Source organism: Meriones unguiculatus, chromosome 1 (genome assembly GCF_030254825.1).
Source record: "Meriones unguiculatus strain TT.TT164.6M chromosome 1, Bangor_MerUng_6.1, whole genome shotgun sequence".
Taxonomy (NCBI): Eukaryota; Metazoa; Chordata; class Mammalia; order Rodentia; family Muridae; genus Meriones; species Meriones unguiculatus.
In genome coordinates, this window is record NC_083349.1 from 43,827,426 (window position 1) to 43,846,959 (window position 19,534).

General features: G+C 43.2%; 1 protein-coding gene across 1 annotated transcript in view; it reads right to left on the minus strand.

The window, feature by feature from the left end:
* Window positions 1-2,004: 2,004 nt before the first annotated feature.
* Pum3 (pumilio RNA binding family member 3) overlaps window positions 2,005-19,534 on the minus strand; it is a 35,006-nt gene continuing 17,476 nt past the window's right edge. Inside the window, exons 13-18 of the mRNA XM_021654836.2 lie at window positions 17,908-17,988; window positions 11,501-11,643; window positions 10,677-10,899; window positions 8,135-8,222; window positions 5,807-5,897; window positions 2,005-2,268 (exon numbers count right to left, since the gene is read on the minus strand). Coding sequence (XP_021510511.1) covers window positions 2,136-2,268; window positions 5,807-5,897; window positions 8,135-8,222; window positions 10,677-10,899; window positions 11,501-11,643; window positions 17,908-17,988 — 759 coding nt within the window. The 3' untranslated portion in view covers window positions 2,005-2,135. The remainder of the gene's footprint in view (window positions 2,269-5,806; window positions 5,898-8,134; window positions 8,223-10,676; window positions 10,900-11,500; window positions 11,644-17,907; window positions 17,989-19,534) is intronic.

Consider the following 19,534-nt stretch of genomic DNA (forward strand, 5'->3'; position numbering starts at 1 on the left):
GTGTGCAAGGGTAATAGGATTCAGAGCCGAGCCAGCTCATTGGGCTGCAAGTTTCTACAGATCCAATTTACAACCAAAATGGATGTAAATGAAAATGGAAGTCTACTTTCCCATGTTATCAGGAGCTCAAGGCTAACACAGCTCCACTTGACTGCAGTTCATTATCATGAGTTCTCTTCACCTCTTTTTTCAGCCCATGCTCAGCTTGTCTGCTATGTTTCCTTATAGTGGCAAAGTGGCAATCTCCAAACACCCTGTCCTCACGGCCCCAGCTTTCAGGCAGCTGGATTGTAGAGCTGAGTTCTCAGAAGCTTCCCCAGCAAATCCACCTTTCTTCCAAGATTCCCTAGCTGGACTCTGTCCTTACCCCACTACTGCTCTCCTGCAGAAGCCTGGAAGGAAGTATGCATATGGCTGGATGAGTAACTGCACACATGTGACCCACATGGGACACATCAGGTGGGAGATGGAGTACCTCGAGGGGACACCAGAATAACCTCGAGGAACCACACCAAACAAGAGAGGGAAACAGCTGTAGGGGAGGCGGAACTGCAACCTAGGACAAGTATTTCATTCTGGCGAGAAGTTCTGCGGGGAGGAAATCTAGAAATAGAAATGTAAAAACCCAAGTAAAATAAAAATGACAGTGACTAATTATAGAAAAAATAAAATGGGAGTAGGTACAAAATGGCAGTATGTCATGATTCAACAACTTAGGCGGAACTGCTTTAGCACAGATGCGGCTGACGTGGGGTGAGGAAAGAGGAGAACGGTGAAGTTCTCAGCATGTATTTCCTGCAGTATAAAGTCACAAGTACCTAAATGTATATATTCAAATACACAATAAAAAGCGTGTTTAAAAATCTGCCAGAGCTCAGAACTCACATCATTACGGATAATTCAAGTTAGGGGTTTAGAGGAGATGCTGCTTTTGCTACAGGCTGCCTAAGAATGCTTTTCAAATTGTATTTATCTTTTTACTCTTAAAGAACGAAAAACATAGGACCCCCAACTCTCATATCTCTGAATGGTCCTTTCTATGGAGAACTCAAATCCAAATCGTGAGAGAGTAATCACACAGAAGAAAAATCGAATTCCCCATTTTCCTCCTCACTCCATGCCCACCTTCCCTAAGAATCCACCCAACAGTGACAGTTGCCAAGCCACTGCAGAAAGCTCAATATACCCCAGCAGGGGAGGGTGGGAGAGTCCAGGAAGCCACCTCAGGAGATCTGGAACAGTGATGTCAGGACAAGTAAGGCACAACCAACTCCCTGGAGGGCATAAGGCCTCATAGATGAGGTGCTTCATCAGGGCTCTGCTACAAGAGCCCATGTGGTCCGCAAACCTTCAGCTTTGCTGAGAACCAACCAACTTCTAAAATCCAAGCATCCTACCTGTACTCAAACCTCTACACTGTAACAAATTTCCACACGTCCCCCTTTCCTCAGTGTACAGGCTATGATTATTTTAGGGACTTTCTCAAGGGAGAATGCCCTATCAGAAGGTATTTACCCCCAAGGTCCAAATGCAGAGATAAGACCTTTCCAGCAACCTTGACTTGGGCAGAACCATTATCTCCTAATTCCTCTAAAACACTGTCCTCCATTTGTGTGCTGGACTTACCAGAGCAGCTTTCAAAGCAAACCTGATCGAACTCAGTCTGCATAGCGGCTGGAGAAGCAACTGTCCCCACCACCGGCCAACATGGCCACGGGCTGCTGCCAGGGCTTCCTGGAGTTTAGTGCACGTTACTGCTCCTGCCACTTTCTCCATGACTTTTTCATGTACTTTCTGTCATAACATTCCTCTAAAGTCCACCGCCTCAAGGAAGCCTTCTCAAGAGCTGCTGTCTCCTTTCCTGAATCAAGCCATTCAACCATACTGCACAGAGCTGTGGGCCCATCATTTCAGTCTGACCGCTTACCCTTCCACATCGCCGCCACACTGTGATCTGTACAGCGCTCAGCCCGACAGGTCAGACAGTTGACATTAGACAAAGGGTCTCTTTTAGAAAATTTTATATAAATAGGTCCTTTAACAAAGAATACAAGCATAGAGTGTCCAGTTATGGGCATGGTGGATCCTGCCCTTCTCCCTAGGAAAATGGGTTCCAGCCTGCTTGTCTGGCACGCCTATGCAGTCAGCTTTTCAAGCAGAGTTTCGACTCCTTTGCTGGTGCTCTTGGTCTTTTCCAAGGTAGGAATCAAGCTTTTCAGTCCAGCTTTGACTTTGCTTACAACTTCCTGGTCACAACTCTGCAAAAGGCTGGAGAGAGGAAAAGGATTGAGAAACTTCATAAAAACCCTGAATCTGCAACACAACTCCCACCTTCTGTGTAACTCATTCACTACTGAGCCACCTCCTGTACTCATTCATTGTATAGATTTTTAAACATTCACCAGATGAGAGCCACCAAGATGGCAGGTAAAGGCGACCGCCTTCTTGCCAAGCCGGATGGCCTGAGCCCCACCCCCGACACCATGTGGGAGAAGGGGAGAACTGAGTAGCACATCTTGCTCCCTGTTACACGTGTGCTGTGCCAAGTGTGTGCACGCCGATGTCCACGCCCACTAAAGAAACAAAGAAATACTGTTTACAAAATAAAATTTCCCCAAATGAATGAGAGCCCGCAGTCTACATTCTGAAACCACGGAAACACTTTATAATCTTGTGGGTGGAGTCACGGAGATAAGACTCCACTGACATTGGTTAGCTTATAGCTGACTTGCATCCTGCCCTACAATTGTTCGGCAGGTGTGGTAGTTTGAAAGAGAATGCCCCCAGCTGCTCATGAACCAAACATGAACGCCCCACAGCTGCTCGGGTACTGGAATGTTTGCTTCCCATCTGTTTAGGGAGGATCAGGGGTGCAGCTGTAAGATTTCAAAAGCCTATGCTCAACCTCTGTCTCCTGTGTGTAGATGAGATGTCAGCTCTCTGCTACTGCCCCAGTACCATGTCTTCCTGCGTGCTACATTGCTCCCCGCCATGACCATCAGGGGCTTACTTCTGAAAATGTAAGCAAGACCTCCCTTTCCTTTTATTAGTTGCCTTGGTCATGGGTGTCTCTTCACAGCAATAAAACAGTGACTAAGACAAAAAGGTACTGTCTTATCGGGGTGACAATGCCAAAAGCAGAGACCCTCATTTATGGACACTGTGGCATTATATGGATAAAGATAGCCAGGGAACATTTTCTACATAGGTGAAGTCACCCCAGTGAACAGGTGTGGTGGGCAAAGCATGAGAGGAAAGCTGAGTGTTGGTGATCTTGTCACTGAACTCTGCACCTACGACACGCTGTGGTGCTGAAGTGGAGGGCCCTTACCTAAAGTTTTGGCCCTGATTTGGCTAGAAACCTGCCTGCTGCCAGTAACTCAGAGCATTGTGACTGTCTCAGATGCAGTTTCCTGGTCTGGAGAATGGGATTAAGCACAGGATCCTCCTCCCCCTCCAGGTTGTTTGCTTTTGGTTAGAGAACTGAATCCGGGCTCTCACACATGCTGGTTCAGACTCCACCACTGACCATATGCTGCACTCTACTGCCTAGTTGAGCCATACTCCCACTAAGCCCATATTCAGGCACTGAGTTAGAGCCCCAGTTCCCAAAGGGTTGGTTTTAAGCTACAGGTTGATACTTAGTAAACACATAATAAATGTGAACTGTTAAACAGGGCTGTAGGCCACTAGGCCAAAATCAAGTTCTTTAGGATTACAGGTAAATGGAACCTCTGAAATACATTCTAGAAGGAGATCACTTAGCATTTTTAAAGGCCTCTGGTCCCAGTAACGTCCATCCATAAAGAGGAAGGTGTGCTAAGAGCAGCGCCAGGCAACATCCTACAGCTCATAGGAGGTGCCACCAGGTGCTAGTAGAGTGCCCTGAAATGGACTGGTGGCTCGGTGCCCTGTTAACACCCTGCTAAACAGCCACATACCACACAGTATAGTACATGTTAACAGCTATTAAGTATGTGCTATGCACAGACATTGTGAAAGACATTCTACATGCCTTGCTTTCATAAAAACTTTCGGGTTATTAACTTTTTGTTTTATAACTCAGAAAAGCCAGAAAAGCTCAATGACTCTCCAGGCCACACTGCCGGTGGCCTGTGCTCCAAGGTGCGAGAGAACTGTATTTCACAAGCGATGTCTCAGCCAGCACACGCTTTCTCCTTTCTACCCAAAACGCTCTTTCAGTAATAGAATAGTGACTTCAAAGAACAAAAAACAAACACAGCATTAAATATTCCCCAAAGAAACCACACATACTAATTAAAAATGTAAACTGGCCGGGAATTTTGGCAAACACATGCCGTTCAAGTATTCACCAAACAAGATCACTGCATTTGAAGCCACGTAACGTTCAACTTCTGTTTAGCACCTCAAACACTATGTGTCTCCACACAGTTCCAGGCAGAGGCCCACAAGGTGCGCACTGGGTCGTTCTTATGTCTGCGATCTATCCAAGGGAGCACTGACTGATGAGCAAACTTTACACATTAATTTCATGGCATCAGTGAAATTTCCAGCTAGTTAAGCAGAATGAAAGCATGTGTCAGTAGGCATTAACATTCTAAAGGCCTGGTAGAGGAATGTAAGACATAAAAGTTCCGGTCATAGCTAATGGGTTCTGACTCTTGAACATCATCTGGAATATTAACTCAATTTACTAAGAAACAGACAGCCTAGTCTACATGTAAAACCCAAACAAAAAAAGACAACTGACTTAAAATGAATTCTCAATTAGATCAAATTGTATATTGGAATATTGAGCCTAATGACTGCAAACAACACAGCTAAGTTGCACAGCAAGTTCCAAAAGTAAGGTGGAATCTTCAAACTAGAGTACCCGTTTTCTCATTGTTGGTAATGTGCTGGCTGGTCACCAGGAAAAGGAAATCTCAATTGAGGAAGTACCTCCATCAGATTGCCCATGGATCACTTTATTCTTAACTGATGTGCGAGGGTCCAGAAACACGGTGGCAAGTACCATCCCTGGCAGGTGGGCTTGGCCTAAAAGGTAGCTGAAGGTAAACCTGGAGCAAACTAGTCAACAGCATCCATGCACAGTCCCTGCTCCGTGCCCTGAGCTTTTGCCCTGACTTTTCTCAGCAGTGAGGTGTGACCCAGGAGCTGGAAGATAAAATAAAGCCTTTCCTCCTCAGAGTTGTTTGGCTAGCAAACAAGGACAGCAACATAGCAGAAGAGAACCAGTACCTGATTCAAACAGCATACAGATGTTATAAAGTGAACATTTTATTAACGAATCACCAAAGACAAATGAGAGGAAATAAACTATAAAATTAGGCTTGCCTTAAACAACTCTGTGACACTTTCTAGAGGCATACAACTTACTCATTAAATAAAAAAAAAAAAATCACACACACACACAAATGTAATAAAACAATGTACATTGTAAATGTCAAAATTCTGTGACCTTTGACACCGAGAAGGTGACAGTTAAATCTGAGGACTAGAGAGCTACATTTGCTTTTAAAGAAAAACTGAAGTCCTATCATTTCATTTGTGTGTGAGTCCACAAAGCTCCTTGCTGCAGCATGCAAGTGTGGGTCAGAGAACTTGCAAGAGTTAAATCTCTCACTGTGATCACGTGGGGCCTGGAGACACAATTCTGGAAGTCAAGCTTGGTGGCAAATGCCTTTGTGTCACTAGCCCCGGCACGTAACTTTTAATGTTTGTCTAGACCATGAGTGATGGAGTAATCCCACATTACTGGGAATAAATGCTACAAAAAGAGACAAAGGTGAAGAAGTGTGTGTTGCACGATACACCTACCAACCTGGAGAGAATGATGGCACCTCGATTGATGCTGGCCCAGGACTTGAGGTTCTTCATGCCAACATGCTCTACAAGGGTTTTTGCAAAAGAACCTGTAAAGTAGACTGGTACTTAGTGAACATCACATACACACCCCATCCCTCACCCCTGGCCCCTTAAGCCTGCAACAACAGAAAAGTTACTGACACAACTCTCTCCTCTATACACTGAAATTCTAGTACAGACTTAGTACTATGTTAATACAGCCAATTTCCTATAATTACCCAAGAAAAAGAAATTACTTTTAAAAAGCTCACTGGTCACATCTGCCTTTCTTTGTAATATTTAATGATTTAACCTTGACCTACTCAGCAAGTCAATGTTTGACAGTAACACTTCACATGTCGCACAAATCAGTTCCGCTTGCAGAAAAAAATTAATGGCTAGTGGCTAAAGAATGAGAAGTTTGGGTTACTCATGGCAATTTCTCTTTACAGCGTTCTTAGAGCCATAGATGGAAAATAATTAATGCCTATATTGTCTCAATTCTGGAGGCTGAGGCAAGAGGACTGCCATGACTTTCAGGCTAGCCAACTTCCTCCACCCAAACACCGCTTATCTTTAGCTATTCCACAGTCTCGGCATGTTCACTGTGCCCTCTGAGTGTGTCTCATTCTCAGCCAGTGGAGACATTCTAGTGACTGGGATTTGGTGCAGATGAAAGAAAGGATGACCTCTGTCCACTGCAAAAGCCTCAAGTAGGTACAGTGTGCATATAATTAAATCAGATGCCTGTGCAGTCCACCCAGCTGTTCACGGTGACTGGCAATCAGCCAGTGGGTCCGCTTGTCTCCCGAAGGTGGTTGAAACAAGATGTTCTGCACTAAGCACATCTCTAGATGTTGTCGGTGCCCCATTAGGGTGGGATCTAAGGCTTCTGTTGAATCTGGGTGATCTCACTGCCTGGACCAACAGGACATGGCAGAAGTGACATGACATGACCTCTGAGGACTAATCACGAGGCCTACACATACAAATGCTTTGTTTCCTTGGGATACTCAATCTGGGAACCAAGCACTCGGGCTGAGGAAATGAGTCAGTGAGTAAAGTGCTTACTGCATAAGTACTAAGGACCTGAGCTCAAACTCCTCCAGCCTATGGAGGTGGTCATTATACACTCACGCCTATAATTCCAGTGTTCCTAGGTGAGAAGAGATACAGAAACAGGAGAATCCCTAGAAGCACAGGGCCAGCTCACCTTGGCACTTGGGGCGACAGACATCAAAAGACAAGGCCTCTCTCAAACAAGGTAGAAGAGGGCTGATATCTAAAGCTGTCCTCTGACCTCCACACGTGTACCATAGCATGCCTATGTCCCCCCCACACACAAACATGCGTGTGCATCACAAACAAAAATAAAGATAAAGAAGAATCAACCACCATACTGAGTGCAAGCCCAAGCAGTGTAGTTAGAGGAAGTGAGGCTGCTGGTTGTCAGCTGACTGACTCTGACAGCCTTGTAACAACTACTCTAACAATGGTGGGTACACTCCAACCCTCAACATGGAGCCTTGGGAGGTAGACAGAGTCAAGAGCACTAAACCCCAAAGGACGACTCCGCAAACCACTAAGTTCTGAGGTAGCTTGTCACACAGCAATACATAACCCGGACAGACAGACACACTCATCTGTGCTTCAGAGCAACAACCACTCCTAGCCCAACAACCATGTTTTTGGGCTTTCAGCATTTTTATTATGAAAAATCATTAAAAAATTTCTTGGAAATTAACAACTTGTCTAACTCACCTAAACTCTGCATTAACTTTTTCAATAATGAACTGGTTGCTTCACTACGTATTTTCAACATTAAAAGCATCTTATCTAAAACTTGCAGAAAAAAAAAAAAGTCCTTATTTTAAAACTTAAAAGCGGGTGTGGTGGCAGGGAGGCAGAGGCAGGCAGATCTCTGTGAGTTCAAGGTCAGCCTGGTCTACAAAGCATGTATAGGACAGCCAAGGCTACACAGAGAAACCCTGCCTCAAAAACACCAAAAGAAAACAAAAACTATAAAATGCAATTTAGAGTGAGAGGTGGCAGTGCCGTCCTGCAGTAACAGCCTGCCTGGCCACACACTGCAAGTTGTCTCCAGAAGCAGCCTGTGTCCTCGCCTTTCCAGCCACTGTAACCCCTATGTTACAAGCAGCCTAGCACTCAGCTAGAGCCCTTGAAATTTAGTCATTACTTACTCACAGGCATTTCTACAGTTGGCAAATCCCACCTGATCCTAAATGCCCAGTATAAAGCTCAGCAATTCACGTTAAGACAGAAAAAAACAAGCTGCACAGCCTACCTTCTCTTCCATTTTCTTTCATCTTTTTATCTTGCTCGATTAACCACTTGAGAACTAGATGTCCTGCAGGATGCTCGGCAACGTGAAGCTACAAGAGAACTCAAAACGTTACTTCACAAGCTACCATCTGCCTCTGGTCTATGAGCCTGTCTCCATCCCATGTATAGACATATGCAGTTAAAGTTTTGCAGTTTTAAGAACTCTTTACCCAGAATGCCCATCACATTCCCAGAGAGCAGCAAGCACAGCTGCGTAGGAGATCACAGCCCCAGCAAGGCAGCGCAGGGACTTGATGAGTTTCTGTTTGCACAGCACTACACAATGTTCATTTAAAAACCAGGTGAATCTGTAAACCCTTCCCATGGCAACACACTGTTCTGAGATGATAAAAACAAAACAACCCTCTGGGGAGAACGCCACATGGTGTTTAAATGACTCACTACAATGACCTACTGAGCAGGCCAAGAAACATTCTGCAGCTTACTTGCTGGCCTTACCAACTGTTCCCACAGTAACAGCAGTCGCCCCTCATTAAGTATGAGAAACAATGAGCACTATATCCACAGAGAGCAGTATTTTGTCACACATTCATGTGATCTGCTCCAGGAAGCCAGGCCTGAGCTTCAGATCGCAACCCGTATTAGAGATGGAAAGAACCATCGTGCTGTGAGAAAGATGCTGGACTGTTTACTTAACAGGTAGCCCCAACCTGTTTCCTGTAAAAGCCCCACTGTGTTCTCAGGGCCTACATCCTCAAAGGCTTTAAGCAGTCCTGGCCATCTGGTCACCGTGCCAGAGATTGGTCTGGAAGCAGATGTGACTCAGACTAAATCTAGCTAAAGACTTGGCAGGAAAGCCTGGCCAGAGACCATCTTCTGGCCAATAGGAAAAGGCCTCACTGGCTTCCTTCCCTTCCTGCCTGAGACGCTGATGTGAGGAAATGCTGAGGCTATGGAAGCTGGCTATGGCTAGAACCAATACAGAACCAACATGTGGAAAGGTGGTAGAAGGGAAGAGCTCAGCAGGGGAGGCAGACCGTGCCTCAGGGCTCAGCAGGGGAGGCAGACCGTGCCTCAGGGCAGCACAACCTTTGCATTGTGGTGATCTAGTGCTGCTGCGTTTTTTTGCAGCCTACACATTGCTGTCAGAACTACACAGGTTACTAGTTTTAGGTCCCTGGGTCTTAACTAAAATGCAGGTGGTAGCATCCAGCTAACATAAAGGTATACATAAAAGTGACATGCACATGTCTCTCCAATGGCTTCCAAACTCTAAGGGCAGGGACCCTGTCATTTCATCTTTTGAGTATCTTTTTAAGCATTCCTGACAGATTTATTGCTTTTTCGATTAATGAATGAAAGGCTTAGAACTTGAACAGCTTATTTTATATCCTTGAACAATGCCAGGGATCATAATGAAAGGCTACTGTATTTAGGACATAACGGCTTTTGTGAGACTAAGTGACAACAGAGGTCAAAGCTTCAAAAAAATGGTGGTTTCCTGTAACCAGCTGCTAGTTCAGAGCTCCGTGAGCTTACAAGCCAGCACAGGACAAAGGCCCTGTGTGAGCAGCCCTGGCCTCCTTCTTGTTGGCCCACTGACTTCCAACAGGGAGTCTTGGGCTCCATCCCCTTTCCTCGGGGCTGCAGTCCAGTCTCCCCACAACCCACATTCTTATCTATGGTTTTTGGTTGAGCTGCTAACCCTTCAGGACTCAGCTCAGCTCTTTCCATTTCCAGGAAGATTACCTGGGGACAAGCTGGATATTATATAACTCCACAGAACCAACAGTTGTCCTTCATAGTTTTTGTTTCAGTATTAAGTTAAATAGTTATTTTACTTAATTAAACAGTGTGTCTTCTAAGAAAGGTCAGCTTTTGGGGTGCTGCAGAGGACAGTGCTATCTTCTGTTTAGCACTTACCAGGTACATGCAGTCAGTGAACTTAAGATGCAATGTAGACTCGAACCAGGCCCAGGAAAATGCAAACAAGAGTGATCAGAATGCCAAGTATACTGTTTGTTTGAGACGACCTCGTCTAGCTCAGGCAGGCCCTGAACTCCATACAAAGCGAGGATTGGCCTCAAACTCCTATTCCTCCTACTTCTATCTCTCAAGTCTAAAACCTAGGTTTGTAGGTATGCACCTGGCTGAGCAGGTCTTTTTTAATGAGGCAAAATTAGGAAAGACTTCATGGAGAGGTGTGGGCCTGGGGATGAGTTAGGGTTTGCGTTCCTGGAGCACAGGGCGATGCACAGAAGGACAACACTTCACATGGGAGGAAGCAGCTGCCACAGCAAGCCTGGACTACTCTGGAAAGGCAGTGAAGGGCCAACCGCAGATAGCCAGGAGTCACAGCACGTGTCTTTTGGCACTACAGGATCACTGCATTCCTAAGAAAGATGAGGAATACCACTATGGCACTCTGAACTGACCATTTTTACATGCGCTACTGGAATTACTGTTAACATTCTACAGCCTCCGTGACTGGGGAATTTTACCAGCCCTCTCTCCTGCCGGTACTATAGTCAACAGTACATCACCTCTCCATCCTTGCCACCAGGATACAGTTCTGCTGCTGCCAAACCTGCAATGGCATCCATGGCAGGCTGAATGTCTCCAGGAGCAGTTCCCAGGATGCCAGACACCAGCACACATGCAGATTTATCCAGTACCAGCTCTTGAGCATGGCCTTGCAGGTAGCCCAGCAAGGCCGGAGAGATGGATTCCAAGAGCTCGCGCCGTCGGATGGCGGTGTCCTTCTTGCTGTTGAAATACGTCAAATGAGGAGGTAAGATGAATGGCCGATCTTGTTATTACAAAACTCTAGGAGCTCATCACAGCCCAAGGCACCATTTAAAGTAATTGTCTGTCCTTCTGCTGAGCAGGCGGACAGTCAATGAGTGAAGGCTGCAAGCTGGGCTTCATCTTCCATTCCCAGGCTGCTAACACTACCTGGCATAGAACAAGACTTCAATAAACAAAGCCATTTTCTACACTACAGACATAAGCAAGTAACCCTTCCAAATTCAGCCGTCTTAAACCAAATAATGACAAATCATCATGCAAGACTGGGCATGCTTAGAGCACTTTATAGATAATGTTCTCAGGACGTTAAAATATGTGACACCAGGCGTTTTGAAAGTAAAGCAAAACAAAAATCAAACTACACACTTGAATGCCTATGGTATTCCAGGAAGGAGTGCAGGGGTGTCTTTCTGCCTGATACTGCCATTTCCTTTCAAGGTAGAATCTTGAGACTGTAAAACTACAGGCTTAACAAGAGACCCACCAAGAAGTTTTAGAGAAACAGGGAGAGAGGGAGTCTGGGCTCCTCACAAAGAATCAAGCATGGGCTAGCCTTTACCTGTGTGCGTTGCCATCACCCTTGTGCAGAAGCTCAATGATCTCTGGGACCGTGTGGGCAGGGTCTCTGGGACTCAGCAGGTACAGCAGGACTTTCCTTCCGTATTTGTCATTGACTATGCTGGGTAAGGAACTGATGATTTCCTAGATAATTAAAACAGAAATCTGCATTGTTATTTACACTCTCAAAGTTCAGTCGGGACTTGATGGGACTGAAGAACACACCGCTGGCTGTTTATTTCACTGTGTTCAATAGCAAATGTGAGGTTAATTCTGATGTGTCTTATTAAAATGCAAAGACTCGCACTGAGAACATAGTTGATTCACTACTGTAGCCATCATTACTGAACAACCTGTTCGTATTAACTGATCAAACCCAAGGCGTTTTAAAAAGTTAGAAGAGCTACCTCCATTCATCATGAGGACTGTTTCTTGGGCCGCTAGTACTAAGGACAGCACCTGCTGTGATCTGAGCAGACAGTCAATTTGCAGGACCACTTAATGCAGCATGCACCTTGCTGAAGCACATGCCTCAGAACTTCCCTGCTGGGACACAAGGGAGGACGCTGCTCTCTTAATCATGAAGGCTAAGCTAGGCTGCTTATTCATAGCAAATGGAGGCTATTTACTACAGTGAAAAAGACAAGCATGGGGACACGGGAAAATAAACCCAGACAGACTCCAAGAGGGTGCACTCCACACTATGTGAGGCTGGCGTCAGCATACCCGGTGGCTAGAAGTGAAGTGGCAGGTGACACTGCCCTACCCCAGCTGACATCTAGGTAAATCTACGACAGACAGTCACTGAATTCCTTTATTTAACTTATTTTATTTTTAGAGACAAGTTCATCAAGACAGCCTGGAAAGGTCTTGAGCTCAATGCCAGGGTGACCAGTGAGCCACAATGCCCCCAACTGCTAACAGAAAAAATGAAATGGAAATTCATCCTTTACTTTGTTATATTTTTGCTTCCTGTGATAACCTTTTGAAACGTTCAAATCCACACATAACTAAGCCTAAGTTACCTGAAGCAACAGAGAGAACTCACTCACTTGCTAAATTCCCAGATCAGAAGCAGGGACCTGACTAGTCCTGATCCTGACTCCGTGTCTGTCAGAGCTAAACAAAGTGCACACCCTCCTCTGAAGAGAAGTTCACTTAAGATGACAAATATTCAGGTCTCTTAGGTACTTTTTTAGGAATTGAAACAAACAAACAAAAAATTGTGTATAGGGATTTTTGTCTACATGTATGTGTGTGGAGAACATGTATGCAATGCACACAGAAGACAAAAGAGGACATCGATGCCCTGGCATTACAGTTACCGCATTATGAACTGCAGCATGGGTTCTGCATATTGAACCTGGGTCTTCTGGAAAAGCAGGCAGTGCTCTTACGCACTAAGCCAGACTGGCCCAGTCTGCTTTAACACACACACACACAAACAACAACAACAAAAAAAAAAACCCTATTTATTACTAAATTAGTATTTTTAATACAAGGGATTAAACCAAAAGGTCAGGTATCAACCACAGGATCACAATACAGTAGAAATCAGAATTGCATGTTTGTTGTTAAGCAAATCCCAGGCTTCCTTCAACTTCTGCACTCGTCTCTGCACCTCTGATACCTTGACGGTAGCTAGTGCTGGCTGCGTGCTGAAACAGAAGCAGACACTACTAAGTGCTGTGCATCTACCAGGTTAAATGACCGTCTTTCTCAACACTATGTCCAGGTTCCAGAACCACAATGCCCATCCTGCCCTCTGAATTAATTACCTCGGAAGAAGTCAAAGCATGATTTCCACACAAAACACAAAGGCTTTCAGAAATAGGTCTAGCCACTTCAAAAATGTGTCTATAATTTCAATGACACTGGGAAATAAAGTGAATTTAAAATTTCAGTAATAAAAGGGAAAATAGAAAGAAAAGGAAAAATATACAGAATATACAGAATTTACTAGAGTATAGAGTTCTTTTTATATAATTTCAAGATAAACAAGCCCCAGAGAAGGATTACTATCTTGCTTTTGATAATAAGATATTTAAGGACCCCAACATAGGGACCTACAGGATGTCCTCAGCATATCTAAACTGACGGCTTTTCATGGCATAATGAGGAAAGGTAGGAGGCACCAAATCACCAATAGACTGCACTGACAGGCTCCACACATTAAGAACCACTGTCATGGCACAGCCAGTATGTGTAACATCTGTAATAGACACATTCAGTTCATTGGCCCTGACCAAGTAGGGCGAGCCTCTTGGCATTAAGAGGGCTAGTGGTTCAAAACGAAGGTCCAGAGAGGCAATGGAGCTAGAATGTACACACATTTTCCCTGAGGACAGAGACAGAACAAGCAACAGAACTTGAGACATGAGCCTGTAGTAAACACACTGCTATGATAGGTTATATGAGGGAAAGAAAAAAACAACAAAAAAAAAAAAAAAAAAAAAAAACCTGTCAACTACTTTAGACACAGGGAGCTAAAACGTAGCAGAATAGGCAAGAGAACTAATGGAAAGCTAAAAATGAATAGACAAATAATAGACACCAACAGAAGAACCGAGGGAAGGCTACAAGACTAGGAAGCCTGAGTACTTAAAAAATATGACTTTATTCCAAAGTCTACCTTTTGGCTGCACTCAGGGCATTCACTCTCTCCAGGCTCAGCTCCCTTCCCTCTCTACTGAATACCTAGCTCATCTCACTCCTGTAAGCAGCCAGTCCATGGGCATTTCTAAGTTTTAAGTACCATCAGATCACAGTTAACTCGTAAATACGAATGAAAATAACCTAAGGAAAATCTCAAAGGAGAGGTAGATAACACTGAGAGATCAGAGAGCACCACCTAGCAATGGGGCTTAGGACACTAAGAGTGTTTAACAGCCTATAATTCAACCTGACATTTTGGTAAAGTCAATTACTCTGAAAAGAAATCCCAGCAACATTGGGGTTTCCTAGTGCCGAGGTGGGAAATACTGTCACAGGACTCCATTGCTTAGTTTTGACTGTTAAATCTGACACAACCCAGAATCATCTGGGAATAGTCTTACTGAGGAATTAGCAAGATCAGGATGACCTGTGAGCAAATTGTCTTGCCTGTTAATTGATGTAGGAAGACCAGTCCATTTTGGGAAACATTCCCTAGGCAGAGTGAGCTGACCGGTATAAGGAAAAACTAGCTTACTACAAGCAAGAGTCTACACTTTTATCCTGTCAGTGGTGTGATGGTTAGAGTTCCTGCCCTGAGTTCCCTACAATAGGGGCTGAACCTGTAAATTGTAAGCCAAGTATTTCTTCTCCAAGGTTGCATTGTTTTTAACTTGGGCTTTATGTTATTTTTAATTAATTATTTATTTATTGGGTTTTTGTTTGTTTATTTGTTTGTTTTTTATTTTTGCAGCTATAGAAATGAAACTAGAACACAAACATGTGATTAAGAATTTTATGGAATAGCAAAACCCGATAAAAATGAAAGCATGATTTTTGGGGCTCCTCTGTTTTATTTTGTTTGCTTGCGTTTGGTTTCCAATGCTAGGGACTGAAGCCAAGCCTCTTTTATGCTGCCCAAGTGCTCTACCAACAAACTACATCCAAACTCTTCCCAAAATAGTTTGGTTTTGGTTTCTGAGACAGAGTTTCGTGTATTCAAAGACTGGCCTCAAAGCTGCTCTGTGGCCAGGGATAACCTTGACCTTCCTATTCTCCTGTCTTCACCCTCTTACTTAGGTGCTGGAATTACTAAAAGCCTATACCACCATGCGTGGTGTATGTGGTGCTGGGCATGCAGCCCATGGCTTCACAGAGACTAGACAAGCCCTTTACTGCATACACTACATATCTGAGGTCCAAAAATAGTTTTTAAGATTGTAAGAAACACTAAGCACCACGAAGCTAACGACAAGCAAGCTTCAGGGTGTTCACTAGTTGACCACTTCCCATTTGGCACTGAAAAGCAAATGAAATGCACAAAGGTCAGAAAATTATGGAGCATAGGTGAAATCTTGCCTGGGCCCACTTTCTACCCATCAAGTTATGTTTTTCCTCTCTTCTCTTTTTTTACATTGCAAAGCATTCTTTAACAGTATAAACAAATAAGACAAACCAAATATAGCCCATAAGGCCCTAAATCATTACTCTCTAGGGCTTTACAAAAAAAGAAGTGAAGCCCCAACTCTGTCAAGTTTTACTTTTTTAAGTTTTTTTCAAACAATAGTATCTTACTGTTCAGCCCAGGCTGGCCTCCAAATTCATGGCAATCTTCCAGTCTTGGCTTCTCAAGTGATAGGATTATGGGTGTGAGCTGCTATGACAAGCCAGGTTTTACTTCTTTGTGTCATATGATGGAAGGCTAAGTACTCGGATATTACTCTTTTTAACTTGAAGATAAGGCATAAAATATACATTAATACTTCTTCATTTTCATGCAGCAATTGGCTAGCTACTCCTCGTATTCCTTAGGAACGTCGCTATCAAACGAACCTGAGCATACCAGAATAAATGGGATCACATTTTATTTATAAATATGTTCATTTTGGAAAGGAAGTAGATGAGAAACAGCTTGAATTTAGTTTGAAAGGTGAAAGAAAGATGCAGCTGAGCAGGATGAGATTTCAACTTGACATTCTGGGAAGTTGAAATCTAAGCATTTCATCATTCTATAGATGCCCTGAATGGAGTACTTGGAAATGCGTAACTTTTTCTGGCTAGTTTTAAAAAGCACTGCAACAGAGGCTTTGGTGGATGGGTGGGAAAATACAATGACCACAGCTTTATCACTAACTTTGGAGCTTAATGACATACAGAACTGGTGGAGCATTTGTCACTGAGAGGCATGTCTGTGAGAGCTGCCCAAAGTTAGTCTTTAGGAATGTGGGTCCCACACAGATAAGCACAAGAAATGAAAATGGTTTCAACAGCAAGTTGAAGTGAGATAAATCATTAGAAAAGACTAACCCCGTAGATAATTCTGGCAAGTCTTGAAGGGTGATTGTTTCCCTTGAAATCCATTTGGAACAGTTATGCACATTTTCAGTTTTGTGAAATATTACACAAAAGCAAACTTTCAATAGGCCAGCCAGTTTCCATTTTTGTGAAATAGCTTTATTCATTGCCAATTCTACAGCTTCACATCTCTGTCACAGGAATTAAAAACAACACTATTGCTTGGAGTCAAAGGGTACTAAAGTCACAAGGAACATGTCAAAATACTTAGCCCGTGACACAAAATCTTGCCAACTCGTTCCTTCCCACAAAAGTCATCACAACTTTAAAGTAGTCAAGAACAAAGCTGGAAAGTGACAGCAGGAGCTTGAGAAATTCACAACTGGGATTTACTGCTGCCATCTAGGAAAATAGCCCCCTTCCCCCACCAGGGATAAATTTGTAAACACCCAGCTACCCTCACTCTGGACTAGAGCAACCACAGCTCCCCAACCTAAACACAGGCATTTCTCTGCTGACACTGTAGGAGTCTCATTTGTCAGGAAGCCTTTTCCAAGGCTCCATTCATGTGCAAACACAACAGCTTATGCGATTTTTCAGGTGAACAATTTGTGTTTACAAAGACTAGGCAGTTTTCAAAACATTCCAGTTTTGGTCACCATTGCCAATACTGCAATTTCTCTTCCCACTTGGGTAATCTCTGCCTTGTCATTCAATACGAGTACATCCTACATACAGGGAAGATATGGCTACACAATCAAATTGACAAAAGGAGGCTCACAGAAGAGAGGGAAGACAGACAGTTCTGACTACAATGTCTCCTTTGCAATGGCCTTTCCAAGAGTTCCGCAAGTCAAGCACAAGGGTAGAGACATTTACTCAAATATTACAATCTAGTGATCACTGTTTTAGAACCGAGCAACTGCTAAGAGGTAAGAAGGAAGTTGATATTTCAATTTTAGCAACACCATTTAACCTGATTCTAGAAAAGCTTTTGATGATGTTACAAGCACAACTGAGTGAGTGTTGGTGCTGTCTCCCCCACTAGCGTAACCTAGCACACAGGAAGGATAGACTGGATGACTGCAGAGGCTTGCTTGCCCACAGGACGTGTGTTAAACTCAACAATCTCTAAACGAGGCAATCACCAGCCAAATCCAAGCACAGCTTTGCTAAAAAATAAACCCAAGCAACCTTAATCCAACATAGAAATGACTAGTCTTATTTTAATCATGGTCATTTAGGTGTTTATAATAATTGTTATCTAGTTACAAGGTTGCGATTCACACAGGAACAGAACTGACCTCTAAATTAATATATAATCAAGGCAAATAAATGACTAGTCACAGAAAATATTAACAGAAAGCACAGATCAAAGTGATTATATAACATGTGTGAAATTAAACTCTAACACCAGCCACTGGCCAATGTAACCAATTCAAGCCCATCCAAATTACTTACAGATATGATTATCTGCTTCACAAGCTTGGTATCATCGATACAATCAAAAGCCGCCAGCAGAACCAAGTGAGAGTACTGGCCCTATAAGAAAGGGGAGACAGAAAGGTTAAAAACATTGCAGAGAAGGCTGGCAAAACGGTTCTTGTGGGTAAAGGCACTTGCTGCCAAGGCTGATGATGGCCTGAGTTCAATCTCCAAAACCCACATGGTGGAAGAACAGCTCTCCCAACTAGTCCTCTGACACCTACACATGTACAGACCACCCATTCCCTACCCCTTAAACTAGATAACTTAATAAAATAAAAAATTTAACAGGACAAAGTAAGAGCAAGCCCCGGAATGCTGGATCTAGCATATACATTTAATCCTAGCATTTCTGAGGCAGGTAGATCTCTGTGAAGAGGCATACATCACCATGACATAGTCAAAACCGGCCTAATAAAGAAGACAAAAAACAAAAAAAAAACAAAAAAGTTGTCCCTCGCATACACCGTACCCATAGTCAACCCTAACCTCATGCAAACAAGGTGAATCAAAGCCACTCAGATCAACTAGCGAATTACAGTCTAGAGCTAAGGTCAATTCAGAGAGAGAGAGAAAAGAAAAAAGAAACACAGAAGCATGTCATCAAACAGTCCAAAAAGTAGGATACAACATCTAAGCAAGCACGCAGTTAAAGAATGGCTACTTGAAAATTTTAAATGAGATAATTAAATGAACGATTAATTGCTGGGTGGGGAATGGATGCATACATAACCATATAAACTATTCAAATCACCAAAAAAAGTTATTTCAGGTATGATTTTAATATATATATATATATACATAATATATATATATTCATTTACAAACACATGTAAACAGAAAATTCTAGAAGGCAAAACATAGTCACCCCTGAGCCAAAGACTACAAATTATTTTTATTGCATTTTGTCCAATTGCATTTACTGTATATTGTCTAATTTCTTTGAAAATAACTGTATATACAAATACCAAAAACAAAACACCAAGCCATATACAAATATTAGACCAGAGCTGGACACAGGGGTGCAACCCTATAACCTTAGTACTGGGGAGAGACGGGAAGACTGCTCTAAAATCCACAAGTTCCAAAACAAACAGACAGACAAACAGTCCCCCTAAATCTACAGTAACAAAAACAAAAACATGCAAACTATATAAAACATAGTGACCATGAGAACTAGATCAAAGTCACTGCTTTTAAAAATACAAATCAGCACACACAAACACCCTGTGTATCTACAATTAGCTATTAAAATTGAACTGTGCCTATACTGGTGACTGATACTGCTTGGGACGTTGGAGGAGCCCCTAAGCAACTGTAAAACCCAAAGAACCCAGTTTTCAGAGTTTATAACATACTCCAATGGGATCTTGGAGGAGGGGGAAGGCTTGCTTTAATTAAGGAGAGCAAGGGCTGAGGAATATGATAGGTGATAAAATTTCAGTCCGAGGCAATGAAGAATTTCCTAATCATGTCTAAAAAACTGGAGAAAGTAACTAGTCTAAGACACAAACTATATAAAACCACATATCAACTAAAAACAGAGAAAGAATATAAGTCCAATCACAGAAAAGACAAGTGACTTTAACTGCACAAGATGCTT